Source organism: Carassius carassius, chromosome 23 (genome assembly GCF_963082965.1).
Source record: "Carassius carassius chromosome 23, fCarCar2.1, whole genome shotgun sequence".
Classification (NCBI taxonomy): Eukaryota; Metazoa; Chordata; class Actinopteri; order Cypriniformes; family Cyprinidae; genus Carassius; species Carassius carassius.
The window spans coordinates 19,200,876-19,228,509 of record NC_081777.1 but is presented as its reverse complement, the minus strand read 5'-3'; the positions used below and the strand labels follow the sequence as shown (position 1 = coordinate 19,228,509).

General features: G+C 41.8%; 1 protein-coding gene across 3 annotated transcripts in view; it reads right to left on the bottom strand.

Annotated features, from left to right (window-relative positions):
• The window catches only part of plin1 (perilipin 1), a 41,259-nt gene extending 20,639 nt beyond the window's left edge, over positions 1-20,620 (bottom strand). Inside the window, exons 1-4 of one of the 3 annotated variants that reach the window (XM_059506396.1) lie at positions 20,549-20,620; positions 6,482-6,677; positions 1,272-1,354; positions 847-1,111 (exon numbers count right to left, since the gene is read on the bottom strand). In XM_059506396.1, coding sequence (XP_059362379.1) covers positions 847-1,111; positions 1,272-1,354; positions 6,482-6,677; positions 20,549-20,593 — 589 coding nt within the window. In that variant the 5' untranslated portion in view covers positions 20,594-20,620. Of the gene's footprint in view, positions 1-846; positions 1,112-1,271; positions 1,355-6,481; positions 6,678-6,944; positions 7,249-20,548 lie in introns of those variants that run through there. The other 2 variants (XM_059506397.1, XM_059506395.1) reach the window with 2 other exon arrangements.
• Between the last annotated feature and the right edge of the window lie 7,014 nt (positions 20,621-27,634).

Here is a 27,634-nt window from a genome sequence, read left to right as displayed (position 1 = left end):
TGAGTGAAGGTCTCACATAAATAGATAGGAAATAATGATGTGATGAAACACCCTCTTTAAAACATCCTGTTAACAGATGATGCAATTTGTAGCCATGACTGTGAATACGTGCCTCCGGACACATCTCTGTAGAGGAGCAGATGCACAGTGCACACTTAAAGATTAAATATTATACAGACAGAAAAGAGGGAACAAGGCTACTACAGTTCTTCCAGGCAATGAGTCACTAAACTAGATCAACACTTACTCAATCTAAGACTTGAACCACAGCAATACGGTCAACAAACAGAATAAAACATTATAGCACACCTGACAGTGTTTACATTTAACAGATATTGCAAAATGGACGGCCTAACTCAGGGGAGTCCTGTCCTGCAAAGCTTAGCTCCAACCCTGAAACAACTAATCAATGTTTTCAGGCAACTTATAAAAAAAAATCCAGGCAGGTGTATTGGGGCAAGGTGAAGCTAAGCTCAGATGCTGTACTCAAATTTAACAAAATATTATTATGAACCTATCACTTCCCAGACAGCAAGCAGTTTCGGCCCAGATCCAGCCCACCGCAAGGATTTCACATGGACCACACATGGGCCGGATCAGGGACCAACACTATGTTGCTGTCTGGGTTTTCAGGACTTCATCATCTCTTTAACAATGAAGTTTCAGTTACATCTAGTGTCCAGCCAGTGCATGCTTTATGCTGGGGCCACACTGAATTTATTTGATATTTCTTTTTGATAAGATTTTCTCCCAAGGAATACAAATGAAGAAACTGAGGAACGTTCACTAAAAACATACATCTATATACTGTAGGACTACATTAAGCATATACGAATATCAGAATACCTTTCTCAGTTGAAGATACAGGAAGGACAAAGTCGACCAGGTTTTCCAATAGACTAAGAGCCCTGTCAGCTCTCTGCTCAGCCAGGTAGACAAGCTTGCTGCTCAGGACATAATGTATGCCGTCACTTAAGGCATTCTTACTTTGCTGGTACCCAGTAGATACCTTGTCCAATACAACACTAGAGGTCTGTTTGATTGGAAAGGCAACACTATCCTTGGCAGTTTCCAAAGTTGATGACACCAGCTCCTTGATGCTTGCTGTTAGCTGTTGTGGAGGAAGCAGAAGAAGGATTTATTATTTTTTTGTTTAAAATACAAACATTTTATTATACTTGTATATGCATCTTAGCTAAATGTGTCCCCACAGTTGAAACAAATACAATTGACAACTTACAGAGCAGTATTAAGAAACTAGTTTTGGATACCTCTTCAGGTGGATACTGCAAGGCTGGTACCTTCTCCTCCAGGTGGTCTAGTCCTTTGCAGGCCAACGAGTTGGCTGCTACAACTACGAATAATACAATTTTCATACAGATGCAGAGCGTTAATGTTTTATAACTTGGTTAAACATCAAAATCTACAAACACATTTTTCATTAATGCAAGCATATGCTGATTCATTTGGCAAAACACATGAACAGTTTCTTTCTAAATGTTTCCCCAGCTAACGCTAAGCCTTACTAACTGTTCTAGAAGAAATGATGCTGACCTTTAATTTCTGAAATACCGCTGAACTGATCTGAAATGTTCTTATTGCCTTGTAAATGTCTTGTTAATGTTCATTATAGAAATAGACTATGTGGATGAAATATTGCATACTGTACATTATGTACACTACAATTCAGAAGTTTATTTTTTTAATGGTTTTGAAAAAAGACTCTTACACTCAATAAGTTTTTATTATTATTAATATTATTTAAAATAACTTTTTTCTATTTTTAATTTGAGGGCTTTCTTGTGTCATGGAATGTAGTTTTAAGAGGTTTTCAGGTAAAAATTAACTTTTTTAGAGTTCAAATATGCAGTTTGTTAATAAAGATAACCAGCCCCGGCTCCAGAACCCAATCACTGAGGGTGCTTCTTAAATTTGTGAGGGTGCTATCTATCTATCTATCTATCTATCTATCTATCTATCTATCTATCTATCTATCTATCTATCTATCTTAGTAGCATGGTATGGCCGAGGTGAGCATCTGCCAGCTGCCGAAAAAATGATGGTGCATGATGACGTAGTGATGTATCTCCAGATGTTCAAGACCGTTGCTGTGCGGGAGGCATTGCCTACGGACGAGTGGGCACGGATCGTGGCACTGCTCTTAACGGGAGAGGCGCAACGGACATACTTTGCACTGACACCGGAACGAAGTGCTTCCTATGAGGAGTTGAGGAAGGAAATCCTGGGCCGGGTTGGGCTATCACCGATCAGCGCCGCTCAACTCTTCCATGAGTGGACCTTCAAATTTCGAGTGGACCAATCTCTCTCGCCTTGCCCAACACTGGCTACGGGCCGGGGGTCCCAGCGCACACCAGGTAGCGGAGCTCGTAGTGGTTGACCACCTCCTCCGAGCCCTTCCCTGCCCGCTTCGTCAGGCAGCCGGCATGCGGAACCCTTTCAACATTGATGAGTTGGTCGAGGCCATCGAGCTGGCGGAGGCCACCCAACACCGGGAGCTTGGGGAGAGAGCGCCGCCTTTTCCCCGAATGGGTGGTCCTGGAGCGACACATGGAGGACACCTAGCGACCAGTAAACAAGACAGCGGTTCCCGGTCCGCATGATGAGCCCAAGCCCACCGAAGTACCCCGCTCTCCTGGATGACCTTGGCTGGCAGGCTGCGCCGTGCACACGGAGAACGAGCCACGGGCGGAAGTGAAAATAAATGGCCGCCTGTTCCTCACCTTTCTTGACTCCGGCAGCACGGTCAGCCTGGTCAAAACATCGGTCCATTCAAAACATCGGTCCATTCACTGCGAGCTGAAGCCAAGGCGAAGCTGCCCATCACCTGTGTGCACGGCGACACCCAAGAAGTTCCGGCGCGTTACCATCTCTGCGCCAGAACACAATCCAGTGCCTCCGCGACCGATTCCACTGGACGGGCCTGGAGGCTGAAGTCAAGTGTTTCTGTCAGACCTGCCCGACCTGCCAACAGACGTCACCGCGATCCCCTCCCCCCAGCCCGCTAATACCACTGCCCATCATTGAGGTGCCCTTCGAGCAGATCGGGATGGATCTGGTAGGGCCACTGCCGAAGTCCTCCCGGGGGCATGAGCACATCCTCATCATCGTGGATTATCCTACCCACTAGCCTGAGGCAATCCCTATCCGTAAGGCCACCACGAAAGCTATCACCAAGGAGCTGTTTCTTCTGTGTAGCTGGGTCAGCATCTCCTCTCAGATACTGACTGACCAGGGTACCCCGTTCATGTCCCAGATGATGGCTGACCTATTCAATCTCCTGAAAGTCCAACAGCTCCACACCACAATCTATCAGCCCCAGACCGACGGGCTCATAGAGCGGTTCAACCAGACCCTATAAAGCAGATGTTATGGCGAGTGGCTGCCAAAGACAAGTGGGACCGGGACAAAATGTTACCCTATGTGCTCTTCAGTATCCGGGAGGTCCCACAAGCCTCCACTGGTTTCACACAGTTTGAATTCCTCTTTGGCCGGCAGCCCCGTGACCTGCTTGACGTCGCCCGAGAGGCCTGGGAGCAACAACCGGCAGTGCACCGGACCACCGTGGAACACGTGCGGGATGATGCCCATCGTCCGGGAACACCTCGCCAAAGCTCAACAGACCCAGCAATGACACTACATCCAGGCGGCCCAACCACGGGAGTTCCAGAGAGGAGACCACGTACTGGTCCTGGTCCCCATTGCTGTCTGCAAATTCTTGGCCACCTGGCAGGGACCGTACACCATCACAGAGAAGGTCGGCCCTGTCACCTACCGTGTGCGGCAGCCAGGTAAAAGAAAAGAGGACCAGCTCCATTACATCAATCTCCTGAAACACTGGGTCGGGACCGGGCCCCAGCCCTCTGCCTTCGCCAACTCAGCTCCTGTGGTTGTCGACATGGATCCTCAACACTCGGCCGCCCAGAAGTCGGAGCTGCAAAACCTGGTCAGTCAGTTTTCTGATGTGTTCTCCCCCAGCCTGGGCGGACCCACGTCCTTGAACACGATGTCCGCACACCACCTGGGGTCATCATCCGACAGAGGCTTTATTATGTCCTGGAGGCTCCGCGACATGCCATCGAGGAAGAGGTACAGGAGATGATGAAGTTAGGGGTCATCGAACTATCGCACAGCCCATGGTCCTGACGGCACCTTCCGCTTCTGTAACGACTTCCGCCACCTAAATGAGGTCTCCGAGTTCGACAGCTACCCGATGCCCCGGGTCGACGAGTTGCTGGACCGTATGGGAAGGGCCCAGTTTATCTGAACCCTCGACCTCACCAAAGGCTACTGGCAGGTCCCCTTAACGGAACAGGCCAAACCGAAGACGGCCTTCTCAACCCCAAGTGGCCATTGGCAGTACCGGGTCCTTCCCTTCGGCCTACACGGGGCCCCGGCCACCTTCCAGCGACTGATGGGCGTCCTTCTGTGGCCGCACCAAGCATACGCGGCTGCCTACCTCGATGATGTCATCATCCACTCGGAGACTTGTGAAGACCATCTGGAGCGGCTGGGGAAGGTGCTGTTGGAACTACGCCGGGCTGGCCTGACCGTCAACCCCCGGAACTGTCACCTGGCCCTCGCCGAAGCCAAGTACCTGGGCTACCAGGTGGGTCGCGGCCTGATAAGATCGCAAGAGAAGAAGGTGGCAGCTATCCTCCCCGTGCCGCAGCCTGCCTCCAAAACTCAGGTACAGGCCTTTTTGGGGTTGGCGGGTTACTACCGCTGCTTTATCCCTAACTTCTCCTTGGCTAACCCCCATCTTCTATCGTTTCCGTAGAGAACAGTGTGTGACCGCCAGCCCCACCGCACAGGGAGAGCACGGACCCACACAGCACAGCGCACCACAAGAAGAGGAAGCCGAGCACTGAGCACCAAACCACCTCACGTTAGCCTAATAAAATCCACCCTTCGGGTAATTACCTGCATCCTCGTGTTGTGTACTTCTTCACCCCACCACACTACTATAAATACACTGCTTTTAATACAGTAATACAATTAATTTATTTATGGCCTGTTAAATAAAAATTGGGGGAGGGGGGGGGGGGGTAAATAAATATTATGCAGCACCAGACAGCACAATATTCAGTCATTAGCTTATTACAAAAAGGAAATCTACACAGGAGAATCAAAGTGCTAGAAATGTATAATTACGTTTCTCAGTGGATTAGTCTTGTGAAATGCTCAAATGGGCCCTTGAAAGATTACAATATTTAACATCATTGCCCAATTATTAGTCTAATCACAAACATGGTGAGACCAGAGTTCAGTTTTGCAATGCCAGAAGATAACCCTGGCTACACTGCATTTCTCAACTTGTACAATTATATTTGTACAAATTACACAGGCGGACAAAAACATACAACATTTTTCCTGCTTTGAGGACTTTGAGACCAGAAAAGCACTAGCACTTTTTTTTAGTTAAATAAATGATCTTTTATGGTTATATATTAATATCACTTAATATCATTATTAAATGTCAATTAAAAGATTTGCAGTGCAATAAACAGATCGCATGGTTTGACATCACAATGTTTGACATCGACCTGAAAGCACAGCATCCACTGGTGATCATGTCAGAAGTAATTCATGAGTCATACTGTGTCTAGACAAACTCTTCCCCACTTGAGCAACAATATCAGACCAACTATTTAAGACCAAAACAGCTCATTAACATCTCAGCAGAGTACTTCTTTTGCAGAGTCAAAATACACTTAGAATATTGCAATGTAAAAATAAGATTTTAAGTTATACTCATTTTGTTTTGTTATGGCTGTTTTCTACAGACGATTTATTTCCAAACTAGAAAATAAACTGCAGTCTCCATTCCTTCACATCAATTTGAACTCATTTGTTTACTGATTGTCCCCAAAACAGAGACATTATCTAAAAACTGCTCATTTTACTTGTAATCCTTTTATTTGCACTACCCTATAATAACAACGATGTTGGTAAATCATCATTTTGACATAAAATGTAAACATTTGAGATATTACCTCAAACTGTAATTATGAGATAAATCAAATTTGACGTAAAATTCATAATTATGATATAAAAATGCAAACTCTGCATAAAAGTTGTAATTATCAGATACAGCTTTTTTTTTAAAAACTTTTTTTTTTTTATATTTACTACTTGATGTTATTATATGACCAATTTATTTAGTATCTCATAATATTTTATCATTGTGTTTCATAATTATGGTTTACCATAACATGAGCTTCCACAAACAAGTCATTGTTAAAAAAAGAAAAAAAGGAGTGAAAGCAATGTGGTTAAATTTGACAAAATTGAGATGTACCTACATAAACTTCTCTCTCTAATAAGTCACATTTCAGGACTTTATCAATTAGGTTTCAAACTTTTAATAAATAAAAAAGGCATACTTAATAAATCTACTTTACATGATTATCATCATTAAATTATTATTACACTGTATAAATAATACAGAAGATTTTCTTACGCTGTGGCTCGAGTACATAGAAGGCAGGTTGAAGACTCCACATGGCCAAGCTGCCAGCCTTACTCACACCTTTCTCATATATCCCACACACAGAGTTTACAACTGGATAAGACTGCTTCGTATGCAAATATGTTTTCTCAATGGTTTCCAGAGCGGCACTGACAGATCGAAGACTGCGGATTCGAAGAAGAACATTCTGCAAGGAAAAACATGTCACAACTCTGAACAATCAAGTTTTTTTTTTTTTCAGTTTCTACCTCAGGTTTTAAACCAAACTTAGTTGCACTTTTGTGAAAATGTATTAGTAATATTTTTAAATAACCTATAAGACTGGCGTGGACACAGACACACTGATAAACAGCACTAACCCTCAAAATAAACAAATGTTTTCATACTAAAAACAGCGCAAGACAATAACCATAAAAATTCAGGAGGCTGCAACTGACAGACTCTGAAACATTACCTGTTCTTTCAAAACTTCACCGGTGTCCTTTTTCTCAGACGCCATCTCCAACAGCCTGCACTCAGCTGCTGAAATCTGTGGAGAGAAACTTTAACTGGTCTAATCCCACATTTAGACAAATACCTCGTGACAGAATTACTAGATTAAGAGTTCTGCCGAATTATTAAGCATGAAAAGGCCTAAATCTAGTAATCTCAGTAAAGATCAGTAGCCTATATTCTGGACTGTCATTGACAAACAAAAGTAGTCTGAACGGAACTACGTTAACACTAGCAACCTTGTCACTATTTCAAAATCTCTAACTAAATTACGTAAATGTGTTTTTATTGGCAAGCTAATTCCAAAGACTGTGTTTGTCGCAACATGGTGTACCATTCAACAGATAACATTTGCTGCCTGAGTGAAAGTTAGCAGCATCACCCTGATGAAAAAGGTCTAAAAATTGTTAAAAATAATCTCTTCTTAGACATTCAAACAGGTCTCCTACAGCCTGACTAGCAGGAAAAGAGTAAACAGTTAACTTTTGACGAGTTACAGACGAGCCTGGACAGCAAACCATCTTAAATGTTTTTTTTTTTTTCTGTTTGTTTTTAGCATCTCAGACAGTCGTCTAATTTGATAGTGGCTCTCAACTAGATGGCTGAAATGCTCTTATAATCTTCATTTCACGTAAGCAGTCAGCGTGTTAAGCCTAAAGTTTAAGTTACCAAGTTAATACTAACTATTCCTCAGAAGTTTAATTCTTATTGCACGTTGTTTGCTGCAGTCAGTTATGTGATGCAATAACTTCTACAACCACTAGATGTTAGTGTTCTGCAAGCACCTGTAATTTCGCCGTAATTATCTCCAGTAGATGTCAGAATTTGTCCAGGTCTAGTTACTTTAACTCTCAGAGTGAATATCTGAGAATTTTCCATGTTAGCTTTCGAATAACTTCCCCATTCACAAAAAGAGACGTGTGCATGTGTGACTGATATCTCGGTAATATTGATACACTTACAGTTTTTGCAGAAATTTTGAATTACATTTTATTCTCTTTTCATTAAAGTAATTGTGTGTTTGTACTTTATTTTAGTACCTAAATTAAAAGAAAATGCCTCAGCAACTACCTGAAATTTATTAATTTAACAATAACTATGATTCAGAGTGTATCCAACTTAAAAAAAAATATTGTCATGCTGATGTTCAACTCGTGTATCTCTCCAGGTTGAATTATACTGAGGTTCTTTATTTAACAGTATCATGTAAACTTTGATATTGTCAGTAGATACACACAGAGGTAAGGTGAAGACACAAACAGCAGGTTTATTGAACACAGAGCAAGAGGTAACCAGGAGGGTGAGCGGGGTGTGTTAGAAGTCCATTGGGGCCCATCTAGGTGGTAATGTCCAATTCCTCTCCAGGGGATCCATGGGGTATAGGAGGCACTAAGAGATGGTGGAGTTCAGGGGATCCATGGGGTATAGGAGGCACTAAGAGATGGTGGAGTTCAGGGGATCCATGGGGTATAGGAGGCACTAAGAGATGGTGGAGTTCCGGGACAATGGCAATCAAGGAGCAGAGAACCCAGATAACTATAGAGATGGGGACTCACAAGTTAGGGTCAGGTTCGTCAAGCAGGGAATGTTTGAAACCAGACAGTAAATGTACAAGGATATAGTGCTGCTGATGAGTGCTGACAGGTGGCGGTGCTCAGTAATCAGGTGATTGGGATCTGGTGAGTGTAGTGGGTGGAGACTGAGGTGCTCGTGATGACTCCCTGACACATATTTGCTAAGAACATATCAAAATGATCCTATTAGTTCAGCTTAGTTCAATAAACCTCTCAATATTATGATTCAATTTGGTGATTGTGCCTCACTTCATTTTCGGGTTGACTGAAAGTAAAACAGCTATGAAAACTATATATATATAATATATAAAACTATATATATTGCTGTGTTCGAAATGCCATACTATCAAACTACTCTTACTATATCTGCAGTATCCAGTATGTACTGTATGCTGTGCATGGTGTGCAAATTCTCTGTATGCATCATATATCCGTATGACCTACTATATTTACCAGAATCTGCTAAATATAACTCAAGTACACTGAAATCAGTACCGATGCTGTGTTCGGAATGGCATACTACCATACAACTCCTACTATATTGCAGTATGCTGCGTGTATATTGTGAATAGTAAGTTAATGTTCTGTATGCATGGAATACCTGCTACATTTGCTGAATTCTGATGTATTCATCTGAAGACACTCCCTATAATGTGTCATCTTCAAATGCGTGAGTGAACTGGAGGCGGGGAATGGTGATTATAAAACACTTTTATACATACATGTTACTGTAAACTATAAACTATCACTGTGTATTCAAAAACATAAAGTAGAACATAAATTGTATTTTAATCTATAGCACGTTTCCGATCAAGTCAAGTGGCATCGCCTTTATTTCTATAGTGCTTTATACAGTACAGATTATTTTAAAGATATTGAATAAGAAAATATTGAAGTAATATAATATATAAATTATTTGTTGGCAGAGACTTTTTACAATACCTCCACCCACCAATGCCTGGCTGCGATAAACAGCACTGCAAAAGATGCCAATTTATCTCTAATATCAGTAGCGCAGCAGGTAAATGAAGTGTGATGAAGTTTGAGGCCACCCTTTAGCAAACTTGTTCTAGGATATCAGAAAGGCATTTATTTTTAATAAAAATAAAGAAAATATTTGAAAATTGGAAATAAAACGTCTCATTAATAATACAGTGTTATTAGATAGTTAGCATAGGTATAGAGAGGTTTTTGTCCCAGTAAAGTTGCATTCATGTAGTATGCAGTATGTAAAGTCCATTAATTATGAAATGAGTTCAATTGGGCAATATAGCAGTGTTTACTAGTATGAATCCTTAATTAACAAGCCCTTGTAAAAATAATGGTTAGTACATTTATTTGTGAGGTAACAACCTCAATAGCTGTGCTGAATTAATGTTTTGTCATGTGACAACACTTTAGCACACTACTCTGAAACCTTTGTTGCTTATTGTATACTGTTTCATGTATCATTCTTTAAAAATAGTAGGCAGTATACACTGTGTACTGGGTAGTAAGCAGTAAGCAAGTATGCCATTTCGAACACAGCATGTGATCTGCATTTCATGGACACATCATGACAAAGGTGAACAGGAGAGCTTGCACTGATAATAGACTGTGTGTGTCTCTCTCGAGGATGTGGATCCAGCTGACTGTGTTCATAATAGCATCTGAAATGTGATCAGCCACATTGAGAGCTGCATGATGTTGAGAAAAGCATATACAGATTTATGCTGATAATGACAGTATATTAGTCCGATATAATCAACAGTGATACCAATACTGATGACGTCGTCAAAAACACCAAAGAAAACGAGCAATAAAATAATTCAAAAGAAAATGATCCTCAAAGCTGTTGTGGAATCACAAACACTCACTAAGGAGTTAACCATAGAGGCTCAAACCAATAAAGATGCACAAAGCAACGAAAACCAAAGAAGAGGCGGAGACCAAAGGAAGAAAAAAATATTGTCATACCGCAGGGATGAAAAATAGAAAGGAAGACAAGAATTAAGAGCAAGATGATCATTTCAAAGAGATCCAGAAACTGCTGTGTTCTGCATCTTAGTCAGCTTTTATGCTGATCTGTTGCACCACGAGAGAGTTTAAAAGTAAAATTAAATCAAAATGTACTATATACAAATTACACACTACTTTTAATACTTTTATTCCACAAGGATGCATTAAATTGATCAAAAGTAACAGTATACTGGTGCATCTTAATAAATTAGAATGTCATGGAAAAGTTCATTTATTTCAGTAATTCAACTCAAATTGTGAAACTTGTGTATTAAATGAGGTGGTATGAAAGCCCAGGTTTCTTTGACAGTGACCTCATCTGCATTTTTTTTTTTTTTGGTCTTTTGTTTCTCATTTTCCTCTTGACAATACCCCAACCAACCAACTTTTGGTGCTTTTGGCAGTGTGGGCAGGTGCCAAATCCTGCTGGAAAATGAGTCTTCAAAAAGCTGGTCAGCAGAAGGAAGCATGAAGGGCTCTAAAATTTCTTGGTAAACTGGTGCGATGACTTTGGTTTTCAAAAAACACAATGGACCAACACCAGCAGATGACGTTGCACCCCAAATCAACACAGACTGTGGAAACTTAACACTGGACTTCAAGCAACTTGGGCTATGAGCTTCTCCACCCTTCCTTCAGACTCTAGGACCTTGATGTCCAAATGAAATCCAAAACTTGCTCTCATCTGAAAAAATGACTTTGGGCCACTGGGCAACAGTCCAGTTTTTCTCTTTACCCTAGTGTAACGATTTAACCTTCATATTCATCCGGAAGAAGGAGGCGGGAACCGGCGGACAATCAAAAACATTTTAATAACAAAATAAACACAAAAACAGCGCACCAGCCCCTCACGGATGACTGGTGCGCGCAAATAAAACCCAAAACACAACTAAAAGCCCAGGCCTGGTCCTCTCTCGTCCTTCACTGTCGTCGCTCCAGTTTTATATCCTTCCATCTCCTCCATGGGCCTCGAGACCGGTGGGTCGAACAGGTGTAGTTCATCTCCAATCACTCCCCCGGCCTCGCTCCCATGTCCCTCGGCCCCGCCCCACTCGTCACATACCCCCATCGCCCCTCGCAGGCCGGGGGGTACTCCCGAGACTGCGCTCTACCCCCCCCCCCTCCGGGGGGGGCGCTCACGGGGACCTGCGGGAACCTGGGGGTAGGACAGACGAGGCGAGAGAAAAGGAGATGGAAGGAGGAGCGACAGAGACGAGAGAGGGGAGAGAGGAAAAAAAAAAAAAAAAAAAAATCCGGTTCCCAGACGCACCGCTGCTCGGCCCTCCACCAGCTGGGCGATCTCCTCCGCGGTGCCTGGCGGTGGCACTGGACGGCCCTCGGCGGACGGCACGACACTCCTCCGCCGCCCGGTGGACGGCGACGGCTCCTCCGGTTTTGGGCAGCCGGCAGGAGTCCCCCGTTCCCTACTCCTCCCCGTTCCGGCGGATGGCAGCAGGCTCCGGCCACCTGGCGAACGGCGCCGACTCCTCCGCTCCCTCACGGACGGCAGCTGTCTCTCCACATCGTGGGCGGCCGGTAGCGAGCTCGCCCGTCCCCGGCAACTCGCTCCAGCCCACCGCCTGAGCGTCCATGGCGGCACACTCCTCGCCAACTCGATGGCACCGCGGATTCACCACAGCGGCGAGGGATCTTCAGCAGCGCGTCCCTCCTTCTCCCGGGTTTCGGCACCACTGTAATGAATTAACCTTTGTATTCATCCGGAAGAAGGAGGCGGGAACCGGCGGACAATCAAAACAACATTTTAATAAAGCAAAATAAACATAAAACCGCGCACCAGCCCCTCACGGACGACTGGTGCGCTCAAATAAAAACCAAAACACAACTAAAATCCCAGGCCTGGTCCTCTCTTATCCTTCACTGTCGTCGCTCCAGTTTTATATCCTTCCATCTCCTCCATGGGCCTCGAGACCGGTGGGTCGAACAGGTGTAGTTCATCTCCAATCACTCCCCCGGCCTCGCTCCCATGTCCCTCGGCCCCGCCCCACTCGTCACACCTAGGTAAGATGCCTCTGACATTGTCTATGGTTCTGTATTGGCTTAACAAGAGGAATACAACAACTGAAGCCAAATTACTTGACACGTCTGTGTGTGGTGGCTCTTGATGCCTTGACCCAACCCTCAGTTCATTCCTTGTGAAGTTCACTCAAATTCTTGAACCGATTTTGCTTGACAATCCTCATAAGGCTGCGGTTCTCTCGGTTGGTTGTGCATCTTTTTCTTCCACAGTTTTTCCTTCCACTCAACTTTCTGTTAGGTTGAAAATCATTAAACCTACCCCTATAGGCAATATATGGATAATATTTGTCAGTTTTGTATGGCCATTTACAGTTGCTGTGATCTGAAGTCTTCACAAGTGAGGCTGGATCCAAACTGGAGCTGGCGTAATCTCTAGTAACATTGGGATGGACATCCTGAGACAGAAACAAGAAATCAAAAGGAGAAAGTTTAGCATAGCTGCTGTTCATATTATTTCAGACAAAAGATTATTTATTTAATCACATATAACTGGAGTATAAGGTTATCAGATGTGGTGTGTGAATACTTGGCTATAAAAATATGTATTTTAATCTAATTTAAAATTAAAAGACTGTGTATGAGCCCCAAACATTATCAGGAAGGCCATTTCAAAGTAAAACAGCAAAAAGCTGTACTTCCTTTAGTGGACTTTGATAAATCCTTGGTATTATCAATAGTCCAGAATTTGGCGACCTCATTACAGGCCGAGCACCATAGCTGCTCCTGCCCCAATTTGTGCAAAAATCAGCACACTGCCACTAATGCTCTCATAAATCAATGTTAAGTGCTACATTTTATACCTTAAATGTATTATTTATTATTTGTAATGTATTATTCGTCCTCATTATTTGGAATGGACTACACGTGCCAAAGTATCATTTAAGTGGGTGAAACATCATAACTAAGAAACATTTCTAATTTTTTATCAATGTCTTATCAATTATCAAAAGTTAGAACAAACATTTCTGTTTTAAATAAATGCTGTAACAATGAATAAATTGTTTATTTATTATAGAATCCTAAAAATGAAGCAATGTTTTCAACATTGATAATAATCAGAAATGTTTCTTGAGCAGCAAATCAGGATATTAGAATGATTTTTGAAGGATCACTTGACACTGAAGACTGGAGTAATGATGCTGAAAATTCAGCTTTATCGATTTAATTTCATGCAACAAGCTGTGTTGGGCATAAGAGACTTTCAGAAACATTAAAAAATAATACCAACCCCAAATTTATGAAACAGTAGTGTGTGTATGTTTGAGATTTTCTTACCTGTGGCTTATAGTATCTTGGAGATTCACTCAGACTCTGCTGGGTGCAGCAGGCCATTAGCACTGAAGGATCTAGGAACACAACAAGCAATTTGACACTGAGCCAACAATATTTAGTTTGCAGCTGCAGTTTTATTAGAAGGAAAATGCTTTGCAGATTTACAGCAAAATACTTTAAACATATTCTACAGTATGGATTTGTTTATTTTACAGTGATTTTACATCATTCAGCTGTAAAAACTACAGAAATTTGTTACAGTTCTGTTACAAAATATTACATCAAATACATGCTGTTCTTTTAAACTTTCTATTCTTCAAAGAGTCCTGAACAAAACTGTTTATAACATTGATAATAGCAATGTTTTTTGCACACCAAATCAGCATATTATATATATTTCTGATATGATTTCTGAAGGATCATGTGACACTGAAGACTGACATAATGTCTGCTGAAAATTCAGCTTTTTCATCACAGGAATAATTAACATTCTACAACATATGTATATTTGAATAATAATAACAATAAATATAATAATAATGTTAGTTTGTAACATTATTTCACAATTTTATTGTTTTTACTGTATGTATTTACATACATGTGTATATGGATACAATGTTAGAAAGGTCAATCTGCCCATATCTAACAGCAGCCCCTAAATTTATTCCTGTGATAGAAATGAATGTGCATTGAATGTTCATTTGAAGAACAATATAATACACACTAGCCTTTTGTTTTGTCTTTATCGACTGAATGTGTCCTGAAATCTGCGGAGAGAAACTTTAACTGGTCTAATCCCACATTTAGACAAATACCTTGTGACAGAATTACTAGATTAAGAGTTCTGCTGAATTATTAAGCATGAAAAGGCCTAAATCTAGTAATCTCAGTAAAGATCAGTAGCCTATATTCTGGACTGTCATTGACAAAAAAAGTAGTCTGAACTGAATTAAATTAACACTAGCAACCTTGTCACTATTTCAAAATCTCTCCCTAAATTACATAAAAATTTGTTTTTATTGGCAAGCTAATTCCAAAGACTGTGTTTGTCACAACATGCTGTACCATGTTCAACAGATAACGTTTGCTGCCTGATTGATTGTTTTTAGCATCTCAGACAGTGGTCTAATTTGATAGTGGCTTTCAACTAGATGGCTTAAATGCTCTTATGAGACAGTGAAGGCACCCATTCACTATAGAGGAGGGTGAGTAATTGATGTAATGCTAAATTTCTCAAAATATGTTGATATGAACAAACTATAGAAGAAAATTATAAACTTTTCCCTGGAAAATATGAGCCACAGCTAGAGTCAAAAAGAGTTCATCTGATGATCAAGTCAGCAAGCCTATTAATAGAGCTGTATGTCAATGAATAATAATGAAGCTAATATATAGTGCAGCAAATTCCCCTCTGATCTTGCTTCCCACGAGCACAGAGAGCTGATGTGACTCACTAAACTCCTGTATACATCCTCTGAAGCTCATGTGAAGTGAACATAGCAGGGGCTAAGAGGTGCCATCCTGCTTCTGTTTCACATCTGAATGAAACAGCTACTGGAGAATCAGGTCTCGTCATATGATTGATGCACACACTCATATTAACTGACACATCAGGAATCTTGTGTAACGCTAGGTAAGTGAGAAAGGAGGCAAAAGCAAGTAAACAGTGTTTATTGTAAATGATGTGCAGATGGAAGGTTGGAGAGTGACGCAGGAACCTCAATGGCAGCACAGACTGGTGAGTAGGTGAGTTGAGTGTGCTGGTACAGATGACGGTGGTGGTAGATCCGAGTGAGGTGATGATAATCCGTGTGCGAAGGGAACAATCCAGAGCAAACCAAAACAGGAGACAAAGCAAGGCAGGAACACGAGAATCAGACATCTAACACGGAGGATCTCAAACAACGATCTGACAAACAAGAGACGAAAGACAGGGCGTTAAATAGGCAGTTGGAATGGGGTGGATGTTGGGGGACCGGGCTAGGCGGATTAATGGGAGAATAAAATACGGGCTTTATTTTAGATACGTGAAAGGCGATGAATTCTCCTGTATGCAAGAGGGAGTTTAAGGTGGACTGCCACCGGACTAATGATCTTGGTGACGGTAAACGGGCCAATAAATTTGGGAGCCAATTTATTAGATACGGAGCGGAGAGGAATATTCTTACTAGAAAGCCACACTTTTTGACCCACAACGTATACGGGAGGCCTAGACCGGTGGCGATCGGCTGTGGCCTTGGTGCGCGCCCCCACTTGGAGTAGAGTCTCGCGGGCTCTAGTCCAAGTGCGGTGACACCTCTGGACGAAGGCGTGAACGGAGGGGACCGCGACTTCGGATTCCATACTGGGAAAAATAGGTGGCTGGTAACCTACACTACACTCAAAAGGAGATAGGCCCGTAGCTGATACTGGTAAGGTATTGTGGGCGTACTCCACCATAGACAATTGTTGGCTCCAGGAGGAAGGATTCTTGGAGACCAAACATCGCAAAACCCCTATTCAAATCTTGGTTGGCTCTCTAGGTTTGACCATTGCTCTTGGGGTGAAACCCTGAGGACAGAATTACAGTCGCTCCCAGTAATCTACAGAATTCTCGCCAAAATTTGGACACAAATTGGGGTCCCCTGTCGGAAACCACGTCTATCGGAAGGCCATGTAAACGAAAGACGTGATCTACGACGGTCAACGCTGTCTCCTTGGCTGAGGGTAATTTGGGCAAGGGAATAAAGTGGGCTGCCTTCGAGAACCGGTTCACCACGGTTAAAACTACTGTGTTGCCCTGGGAAGGCGGGAGGGCGGTAATAAAATCTAGAGCAATGTGGGACCAGGGTCTCGAAGGGACCGGCAGCGGTTGGAGTAACCCATCAGGGGGCCGATTGGAAGTCTTACCAGTGGCACAAACCGAGCAAGCCAAAACAAAACTGTGAATGTCGCGAGCCATAAGTGGCCACCAGAATCGTTGCTTGACTAAAAATCTAGTGCGGTTAACCCCTGGATGGCAAGCTACATTAGAGCAATGTCCCCACTGGATAACGTTGGACCTTAATCCCTCCGGCACAAATAAGCGGTTCGGTGGGCACCCGGGCGGAGGCGTTACCCCTTCTAAGGCCGTTCTGACCTTCGATTCAATCTCCCATGTGAGAGTGGGGACCACTAATGTCTCAGAAAATACATGACAAAGAGTCGGGTTTGCTATTTTTGGAACCCGGGCGGTACGAGATAGTAAAGTCAAAACGTCAGAAAAAAAAGTGCCCATCGAGCCTGCCTGGAGTTCAGTGCTAATGTACACATTGGCAGTGCTAATGTACTAAATTCTTGTGGTCAGTCCATACAATAAAAGGAACCCCCGATCCTTCTAACCAGTGTCGCCATTCCTCCAATGCCATCTTAACTGCCAACAATTCTCGGTTACCAATATCGTAATTTCGTTCGGCAGGAGATAAACGATATGAAAAATACGCGCAAGGATGGACCTTGTCATCTAAGGGAGAACGTTGCGATAACACCGCTCCTACCCCCACCTCCGACACATCGACCTCCACCACAAACTGACGTGTTGGGTCAGGGGTAATCAAAATAGGGGCTGAAATGAAGCAACTCTTCAGTTTGGCAAACACAGCCTCAGCTGTGTCTGACCACCTGAACGCAGTTTTGGCAGAGGTCAAGGCGGTCAGAGGTGCGGCTAGTTGGCTGAAGTTGCGAATAAAACGCCAGTAGAAGTTAGCGAACCCCAGAAACCTCTGTAGGGCCTTACGGGAATCTGGACTTGGCCACTCTACTACAGCCTTAACCTTCTCGGGATCCATGCATATTCCCTCAGTCGACACGATATACCCCAGAAATGGAACTGACTGTGCATGAAACTCGCATTTCTCCGCCTTGACAAAAAGCCCATTCTCTAGCAACCTCTGAAGCACTCGTCGGACGTGCTGCACATGTTCCTGGAGAGAAGAAGAAAAAAAATCAATATGTCGTCCAGGTAGACATATATGAACTGATCAATCATATCTCGCAGCGCGTCGTTGACGAGTGCCTGGAAGACCGCTGGGGAGTTGGAAACCAAATATTCAAAGTGCCCTCTGAGGGTATTAAAAGCGGTCTTCCATTCATCCCCCTCCCTGATACGAACCAAATGATAATCATTGCATAAGTCCAGTTTTGTGAAAATTGACGCTCCCTGCAACCTCTCGAAGGCCGAAGACATCAACGGCAAAGGATAAGTATTCTTTACCGTGATGTTGTTCAGTCCCCGGTAATCAATACAAGGTTGCATTGATCCTTCCTTCTTTCCCACAAAAAAGAACCCCGCCCCCACAGGAGAAGAGGAAGGGCAGATGAACTTCGAAGCTAGAGAATCAGAAATATATTTCTCCATAGCCTCCCTTTCCGGAACAGAAAGTGAATATAATTTGCCTTTAGGTGGAGACTTACCTGACAATAAATCTATGGCACAGTCGTAGGGACAATGCGGAGGAAGAGAAGCAGCACAAGACTTGAACACTTCCTTCAGATGGAGGTACTCCGCGGGCACGTTAGACAAATCCACCGGCTCCTCCTGTAACACAGACATAGACACAGATGGACAGGCAGACACTAAACAAGACTCAGGACACTTTTTACACCAGGAAACAATGGAATTGGAGGACCAGTCTATTTTGGGGTTATGGAGGAGGAGCCAAGGGTGTCCGAGGACAATGGGTGCCAGGGGAGAGTCAAGGATGTGAAAGGAAATAGTCTCAGAGTGATTGCCAGATGTGATGAGAGTGATGTGTGAGATGGTAGGGAGTTGCTGTCCATTGAGTGCGTGAACCGTGATGTGGTGCGGAAGGGGTCTGAGGGGAATGTGGAGCTTGTGTGCCAATGTGCGGTCCATGAAGTTACCTTCTGCCCCTGAGTCCAGTAGCGCTTGACAGTGGTGGGTCTGTGCTGACCACCTCAGTCTTACCGGGAGGAGCGTAGATGATGATGATGATGATGGTGATGAGGTCTTCTCGGCAGAGATCCCACCCGATAGTAGCCTCATACGTACTACCGGGCCTGGCCTTTTACCGGACAGTTGTAGGCTTGATGTACGGCTCCCCCGCAGTAGAGACACAGGCCAAGGGACCTCCGCCTCTCCTTCTCCTCCCGGGAAAGCCGAGCTCGCCCTACCTGCATGGGCTCGTGATCGTAGGCGGGGCTAACCGCGTCCCCTCCGCCAGCCTCCTGGCCGCCTCCTGTCCTGCGACGGCCCAATCGAAGACCCGTCTCATCTCGGCGGAGAGTGCCTGAAACGAGGCGCAGCATGGATCCTGGTTCTCCCACACCGCTGTCCCCCATAATGCCGCCCTCCCAGAGAGTAGCGTCAACACAAAGGCCACCTTGGCCCTTTCGTTAGCAAAGGTTCTGGGCTGTAGGGAAAAGTGCATATTACAGCGGGTTAGAAATGCTCTACAGAAGTTGGGCTCACCCGAGTATGTCTCTGGGATCGGGAGACGTGGTTCTGGCTGGGAGGGGGTCACCGGTGGTATAGGGAGAACAGGCGGTGTGGGCAGCGCAGTGGGAGCTCGAAGTAGCTGGAATTGTTGAGTGAGCTCGGACACCTGCGTCACCAGGGCTTGAACCGCCCGACCAGTGTTGTTAAGATTCTTCTCCTGGGAGTCCATCCTCCAAACACTGGCGCTGAGAAATTCCTCGAGAGCAGATGGTTGAGTACTCGCTGCCTCCATGATGGTCAGATCGTTCTGTAACGCTAGGTAAGTGAGACAGGAGGCAAAAGCAAGTAAACAGTGTTTATTGTAAATGATGTGCTGATGGAGGGTTGGAGAGTGACGCAGGAACCTGGATGGCAGCACAGACTGGTGAGTAGGTGAGTTGAGTGCGCTGGTACAGATGACGGTGGTGGTAGATCCGATTGAGGTGATGATAATCCGTGTACGAAGGGAACAATCCAGAGCAAACCAAAACAGGAGACAAAGCAAGGCAGGAACACGAGAATCAGACATCTAACACGGAGGACCTCAAACAACGATCTGACAAACAAGAGACGAAAGACAGGGCGTTAAAATAGGCAGTTGGAATGAGTTGCACCTGCCGCTGATCAGACGATAAGTGGCAACACCCACATGAAACAATCAACATGACGTAACATGAATACAGCAGGAGACGGTGCATTCATGAACCGTGACATCTTGCACTGCAATTATTATTTATTCTGAGTAGGGATGGAAATCATAAAGAGCTGAGTGTTTCCAGTGTTTTAACGGTTCCAATTATACTTTAATTACTTAAGAAAATAAGCAATTGCCAAATAAGATTCAATCAGTACTTTGAAAATTAAATGGGTTGCAGATAACAAGTTACCCTATTTAAAATGTAATAAGTTGTGTGCTTTGTTTGAGATTGCATAAATGTGATCAAATGATTGCCCTTAATAAGTAACAATATTAGGCTAGTAGTGACAAAACTTCTAAAATATAAATTTAAATATACGTCATCATATGAACAACCAGTCAGTAAATAGTATAACACTTTTTAACATAATCCTTAAAATCAGTATGAAATGGAAATTAATGCATATTATTGATCTTATTGTGAATGATTCATCCAATCATTCAATCAAGTCCCTATCCTACATTTTTTCTTGTTCTATAAACCAGTTCACTCTTTGAAGGAGGACAGCAACTGACACACTCTGAAACATTACCTGTTCCTTCAAAACTTCACCGGAGTCCTTTTTCTCAGACGCCATCTCCAACAGCTGCTGAAATCTGTGGAGAGAAACTTTGGCTGGTCTAATCCCACATTTAGACAAATACCTTGTGACAGAATTACTAGATTAGGAGTTCTGCTGAATTATTTAGCAGAAAAAAGGCCTTAATCTAGTAATCGCAGTAAAGATCAGTAGCATATCCTCAGGGTTGCCAACTCTCATGCATCTGGCGTGACACTCACGCTTTCAACATAAATCTCACGCTAAAGTCCAAGCGTGAGTGTCACACCAGATGCGTGAGAGTTGGCAACCCTGATATTCTGGACTGTCATTGACAAATAAAAGTAGTCTGAACTGAACTACACTAACACTAGCAACCCTTTCACTATTTCAAAATCTCTCCCTAAATTACGTAAATGTGTTTTTTATTGGCAAGCTAATTCCAAAAACTGTGTTTGTCGCAACATGCTGTACCATGTTCAACAGATAACGTTTGCTGCCTGAGTGAAAGTTAGCAGAATCACCCTGATGAAAAAAGGTCTAAAATAGTTCAAATAATCTCTTCTTAGATCTTCAAATTGGTCTCCTACAGCCTGACTAGCAGGAAAAGAGTTAACAGTTAACTGTTGACGAGTTACAGACGAGCCTGAACAGAAAACCATTTGAAATGTTGTTTTTTGTCTGTTTGTTTTTAGCATCTCAGACAGTGGTCTAATTTGATAGTGGCTCTCAACTAGATGGCTGAAATGCTCTTATGCTCTTTATTTCACGTAAGCAGTCAGCATGTTAAGCCTAAAGTGTAAGTTACCAAGTTAATACTAACTATTCCTCAGTAGTTTAATTCTTATTGCACGTTGTCCGCTGCAGTCAGTTTTGTGATGCAATAACTCCTACAACCACTAGATGTTAGTGTTCTGCAAGCACCTGCAATTTCACCATGTAATTATCTCCAGTGGATGTCAGAATTTGTCCAGCTCTAGTTACTTTAACACTCAGACTGAACATCTGAGAATCTGTGAAAATTTTCCATGTTAGCTTTGGACTAGGGCTCTTTCCCATTCACAAAAAGAAGAGATGTGTGCATGTGTGACTGATATCTTGGTAACATTGATACATTTACAGTTTTTGTTAATATTTACTCTCTTTTTATTAAAGTCCACAATTATTGGGATCTGGTGAATGTAGTGGGTGGAGACCTGAGGTGCTTGTGATGACTTCCTGACACATATTTGTTAAAATACTGGAAACATTCAGCTCTTTATGATTTCCATTCCTACTCAGAATAAGTAATAATTGCAGTGCAAGATTCCTGATATGGCAGTTAATATGAGTGTGTGCATCAACCATATGACGAGACCTGATTCTCCAGTAGCTGTTGTTAGATTCAGATGTGAAACAGAAGCAGGATGGCACCTCTTAGCCCCTGCTGTGTTCACTTCACAAGAGCTTCAGAGGATGTATACAGGAGTTTAGTGAGTCACATCAGCTCTCTGTGCTCGTGGGAAGCAAGATCAGAGGGGAATTATCTGCAGGGAGACACTATATATTAGCTTCATTATTATTCATTGACATACAGCTCTATTAATAGGCTTGCTGACTTGATCTTCAGATTAACTCTCTTTGACTCTAGCTGTGACTCATATTTTCCAGGGAAAAGTTTATTAATTTTTATATACAATCATATATCAATAAATAACTAATAATTGCATTGACAGGCAAACACTGAACATTGCAGATTCTCACTGCAATGACAACAACAATCAAAAAGCTTCATTTTGCTTAATAAAAATTTGCTGAAAATGTACTCATGCAGGCCATCCAAGATTTAGATGAGTTTGTCTGTTCATATGGACATATTTGGAGAAATTTAGCATTAAATCAATTACTCACCCTCCTCCTCTATAGTGAATGGGTGCCGTCAGAAAGAGGGTCAAAAACAGCTGATGAAAACATCACAATAATCCAAAAGTAATTACTATTGTTAGGGAATATTTTGATCTCTAATTGTACATTATCCCATACCGAAGAACAAGATAAGGTTTTTATATTTTTCTTAAATATCACGTTGTTGGACTATACCGTTTAGATCATGGTTGAGAAAAAATGAATAGTGTTCAGTGACGTGAAAGGGGCACATTTGCACTAATGGATTTGGAACACCACTTAAATTACTGGAGTAAAGATTTCTGCTTGCAATAGAGTTAATAATAGTCCGTGATGAACACCTTCCTTCCTTTCTATTTTTCATCCCTGCATTATGACAATATTTTTTTTCTTCCTTTGGTTTCCGGCTCTTCTTTGGTTTTTGTTGCTTTGTGCATCTTTATTGGTTTGAGCCTCTATGGTTAACTCCTTAGTGAGTGTTTGTGATTCCACAACAGCTTTGAGGATCATTTTCTTTTTCATTATTTTATTGCTCGTTTTGTTTGGTGTTTTTGACGACGTCATCAGTATTGGTATCACTGTTGATTATATCGGACTAATATACATGTCATTATCAGCAAAAATCTGTATATGCTTTTCTCAACATCATGCAGCTCTCAATGTGGCTGATCATTCCAAGGACTGGAAACACATTTCAGATGCTATTATGAACACAGTCAGCTGGATCCACATCATCGAGAGAGACACACACAGAGTCTATTATCAGTGCAAGCTCTCCTGTTCACCTCTGTCATGATGTGTCCATGAAATGCAAATCACAATGATTAAGTTGGCATGATGCAATGATATTTTTGCCTGTATCCATCTCCATTTAGGTAGAATAGACATACATTTATTACAGGCAATCTAGACAAGTCTAAACTAATAAAATCATCTCAAGGTTATAGAAAAGCTTTTTATTCAGCCTGTATAATACAGATGAGCCTTCATCCAAACCTACTGAAATTTTGTGATCCCTATTGCAAAAAACAAAAAAAACATACACACACACACACACACACACACACACACACACACACACACACACACACACACACACACACACACACACACACACACACACACACACACATAATTTAATTGGACTACAAGTGTCATGCTGTAGGTCTACAGTATGTTGCAGATTCACTAAAATGTTGCAGTTGAATTAAAAAAAAAAAAAGACTACAACAGTAGCACTGTAAATTTCATGCTGTAGTTTCAGCAGAAGTGAGAACAGTAAATGGAACTGGATGATGAAAACCTTAATCGAACCAGCTCTGATCTTTCTCAGTTCTCAACCCTATGTAACCCAAGAGATCTCACTACATGACTGTAAAGTACCACAGAAGCCACATATAGACTACAGAGAGGTCTGTCTATACAGATTTTTCATTTTGCAGACAGGGGAAATGTTCAGTAAACCAGTCCTCCATCTAGTCCTTCAAAATCCTTTATCTACAGTATATGGGTGACTGTATAACAAAAACTTAGATGTTCTTCTTCAGACATCAGAGCAGCATTTAGGATGAATCACACAACAATACAGTGAAAGGTTAAGGTGAAATGGTATTGAAAAATAATGATATTTGTTCAGAAATATCACATAACAAGCAGAACAGCATACAGTATATATCACTCAGCGGGGGATCCATCATCGCCATATCACAAAAAGCCCATGTGACACATCAGTCCTTCCATAATTCTTCAGTACATTGCATGACCTTTTATTCCTACCACCAGAGACAAAACATATGACTCCAGACCACACTCCCTATGGGATCATATCCGCCCCCAACACATAGTCATCATCTATGAGAGGTTCACCTCCTACCCATTCACACAAATTATCTTCCTGCTATGATTTTCCCTCTCCCTCACTACATGGAGAGCTTAAGATCTGAACTCTTATCAACAAGTCTCGAGGCAGACTACTGGCATGCAGGAGATATTCCAGTCATTTTTGGTGCTTAATCCCCCATTGGGCAAGAGACATAAGCATAAGCGGGGATACGGATAAAAAAAAATAATAATAATTCTAGCCCATACACCATGATTGACAAGATTTTTAGAAAATAATAATAATAATATAATATACATACACATACACACTGGGGCAGTGGGCAGCCATTTATGCACTGGGAGCAGTTGAGGGTTGCTCAAGGGCACCTCAGTCATAGTACTGAAGGTGAGAGAGAGCTGTACATTCACTCCTCCCACCTACAATCCCTGCCGGCCTGAGACTTGAAATTGCAACCTTTGGATTACGAGTCCGAATCTCTAACAATTAGGCCACAAATTCTGCGTTGCATAGTGCAAGAACATTTCCACCCACTGTGTGTATATTGGTATAAATATTTATGTATTACTCACATAAAGTATGCAAATTAAATTTAAATGACAAATAACATATGCGCCTACATCTATTGACATTAGATGGTTCATTATTATGTTGAGTCATCTTCATTCTGATACTATTTGTAAACCTAAACATAACAGTTTTTTCTATTTCTACTATTTTTATTTTGGTGACTACGGTAAGTCATAGTGGGTAATATTGCAACATATTTAAAAAACAATAGATATACAATATCATGTCTCTATAAAAAAAAGTTTTGAGTTTTATTAGATTCTGAATATGATGAAAATCAGTACCAATGATTTAATAACACATTTCCTCTATTTCTAACAATCGAATGGCACATAAATGTTTATTAGCTCCAGTGCGTGTGGAGGTGGAAGATGCATTCATATTCACCTCGGTTACAATCAGAGGTGTAGCAATAGGGCAGACAAGGCAGGCAAATACAACATACAAATTGCCTGGGGCCCTGCAATTGCCTGGTTCATGATTTAAGCAGTCAACCAATGCCATCAGTGGAACAGATCTATTTTCTTCTTAATAACAGAAACAATTTAATTGCGATTGTTTCACTGTGTGAATGAAATTAGTGTTTCAGCTCTGCTAATTTAATATAAAAATAAACCCTCATGATTTCTAACTGTGTGTATTTTAAACATATACTGTACTAGTGTAAGTTTGGGGTCAGTAAGATTTATATATATATATATATATATATATATATATATATATATATATATATATATATATATATATATATATATATATATATTAATCATGACTTTTGAAGCAGGAGGTCAGGCAAGGAATGTCCACTGCAGTTAGACTTTTGGCACATTCAGTAGTCTGTTGCCACATATAAAACATAGCAGCTCTTTTGAGGATTTTTTTCTTCTCACAAAGCCACCATTAATTGTAAATAAATGTAAATGTATGTACCAAAAAAACAAAACAAAAAAAAAATCCCTGAGACCAAATGTAACTTTCAAAGCTGGAAACCACAAGTAATAATTTTTTTAAAATCTTGTTTTCAAAGCTTATAGTGACTGTCCAGCAGTTTTATGCATAAATGGCAGGGCAGGTGCCGTCAATGGGAGGACAGCTTGTGATACAAAGAGCCACTTTGGTTCTTGCAAATGAACAACCTTGGGTCTTGTGTAGCAGCTTTCAGATGATGTACAGTAATAATTATTAATTTGAACTGACCAAAAATACAGAATTACTAAAAGGCCCACCAAAAAAACAAAACAAAAAAAAACACCTCCCTGAAAAAGTAATCTAGCTTAGATTTCAAGAGATGCTACAAGAGAAACTCAGATGAATGCTGCAGAAACAATAGGTTTTTAACTGGGGAAAAAAGTGCAAATGCTTAGCATGACAAAGACAACCAAGTAAGAACTAATGCACTGCTGAATGAATTGCATGTATGATTCCTCATATTGCATCATTGTTTTATATTTTTATTTTATACCATTACCAGCAGAGAAGGTTGTAACCTTCTCCTTGGTGTTAATGACAACGAATGGTGTGGGGATTTTTTCCTTTTTAGTTCACCTAATGATCAGCAGAACTAATCAGAAATGCTAGGCATTTTTCTCAGTGTTAAAGCTATTTCTGCACGAAGAATTGTACGTTACAGGTGCAGTTTAACCAGAGGTGAACCAAGATGAAGTGGGTGCCCCAAGCTAAATTAATAGATAAGGCAATTCTAAAAGATTGTTTTGTTAATATACTGTATCTTTGTTACCTAGATATATATTTATACAACATACAAAAAGTAGTTACATAAATAGTTTTTTTTGTAAGTGATTATTCTTTAACAAAAAATGTAACTTCATCTACATTATATATGGCAGAAGATACAATTGACAGCCTCATTCAATGAGTTCATTGTTGACCTGAGGTATGTTTTTTTCAGCTTAACTAATTTTATTAGTTGACAACTAATTATGTTAACTCAACTAATTTAATGCAGAAGAGCTAAATAAATAATGTAGACTAAGTAAATGTAAAGCTATTTATTTATATTGATTTGTGGGCTCCATACTGGCAGCAAGACACAGTACCCAGGGACGCAAACTAATCATGGGTGACAAAGACAAGCACCAGAAGCTACCAAACACCTCCATGCTTTCCCTATTCAAAGACGGTTACATGAGTAGTTACACCAGTAAGTATGGTGACACAAAATAAACAGTGACGATTTCCTAAGCGGATAAATATGATGACTATTATGTATGGCGGAAGAGCACTTCGAAGCACCTCGACCTTGGCGCAGTAATATCATCACTCCTGAAAACTCACCCTCCTCCTCTTCCTCTCCCTTCAATCAATACAACCAAGGTGAGGAGTTTTCAGGAGTGATGATATTACAGCGCCGGGGTTGAAGTGCTGCGAAGTGCTCTTCCGCTATACATTATAGTTATCACTTTTTATCCGCATCAAAATGCAGGGCCCCAGGCAATTGCCTGCCTTGCCTGCCCTATTGCTAAGCCTCTGAGTTTAACCGAGGTGAATATGAATGCATCTTTCACCTCCACATGCACTGGAGCTAATAAAAGCTTAAGTGTCATTCGATTGTTTCCTAGAAATTGAGGAAAGTTCACCAGAACAAACTAGAGGGTGGAATGTAGTGAAGCTCTGACAACATCAAATAAAGAAAAACAATCTACATTTAGAAAGAGCGAGAGAAGGAAAGTCTGATGAGATAGCGAGTGGGTGAGCAAGGTCTGATGATGATGTACACAAAGAGGGTATTATATTCCTGGTAATATCTTCTCAGAAAAACCTATTTT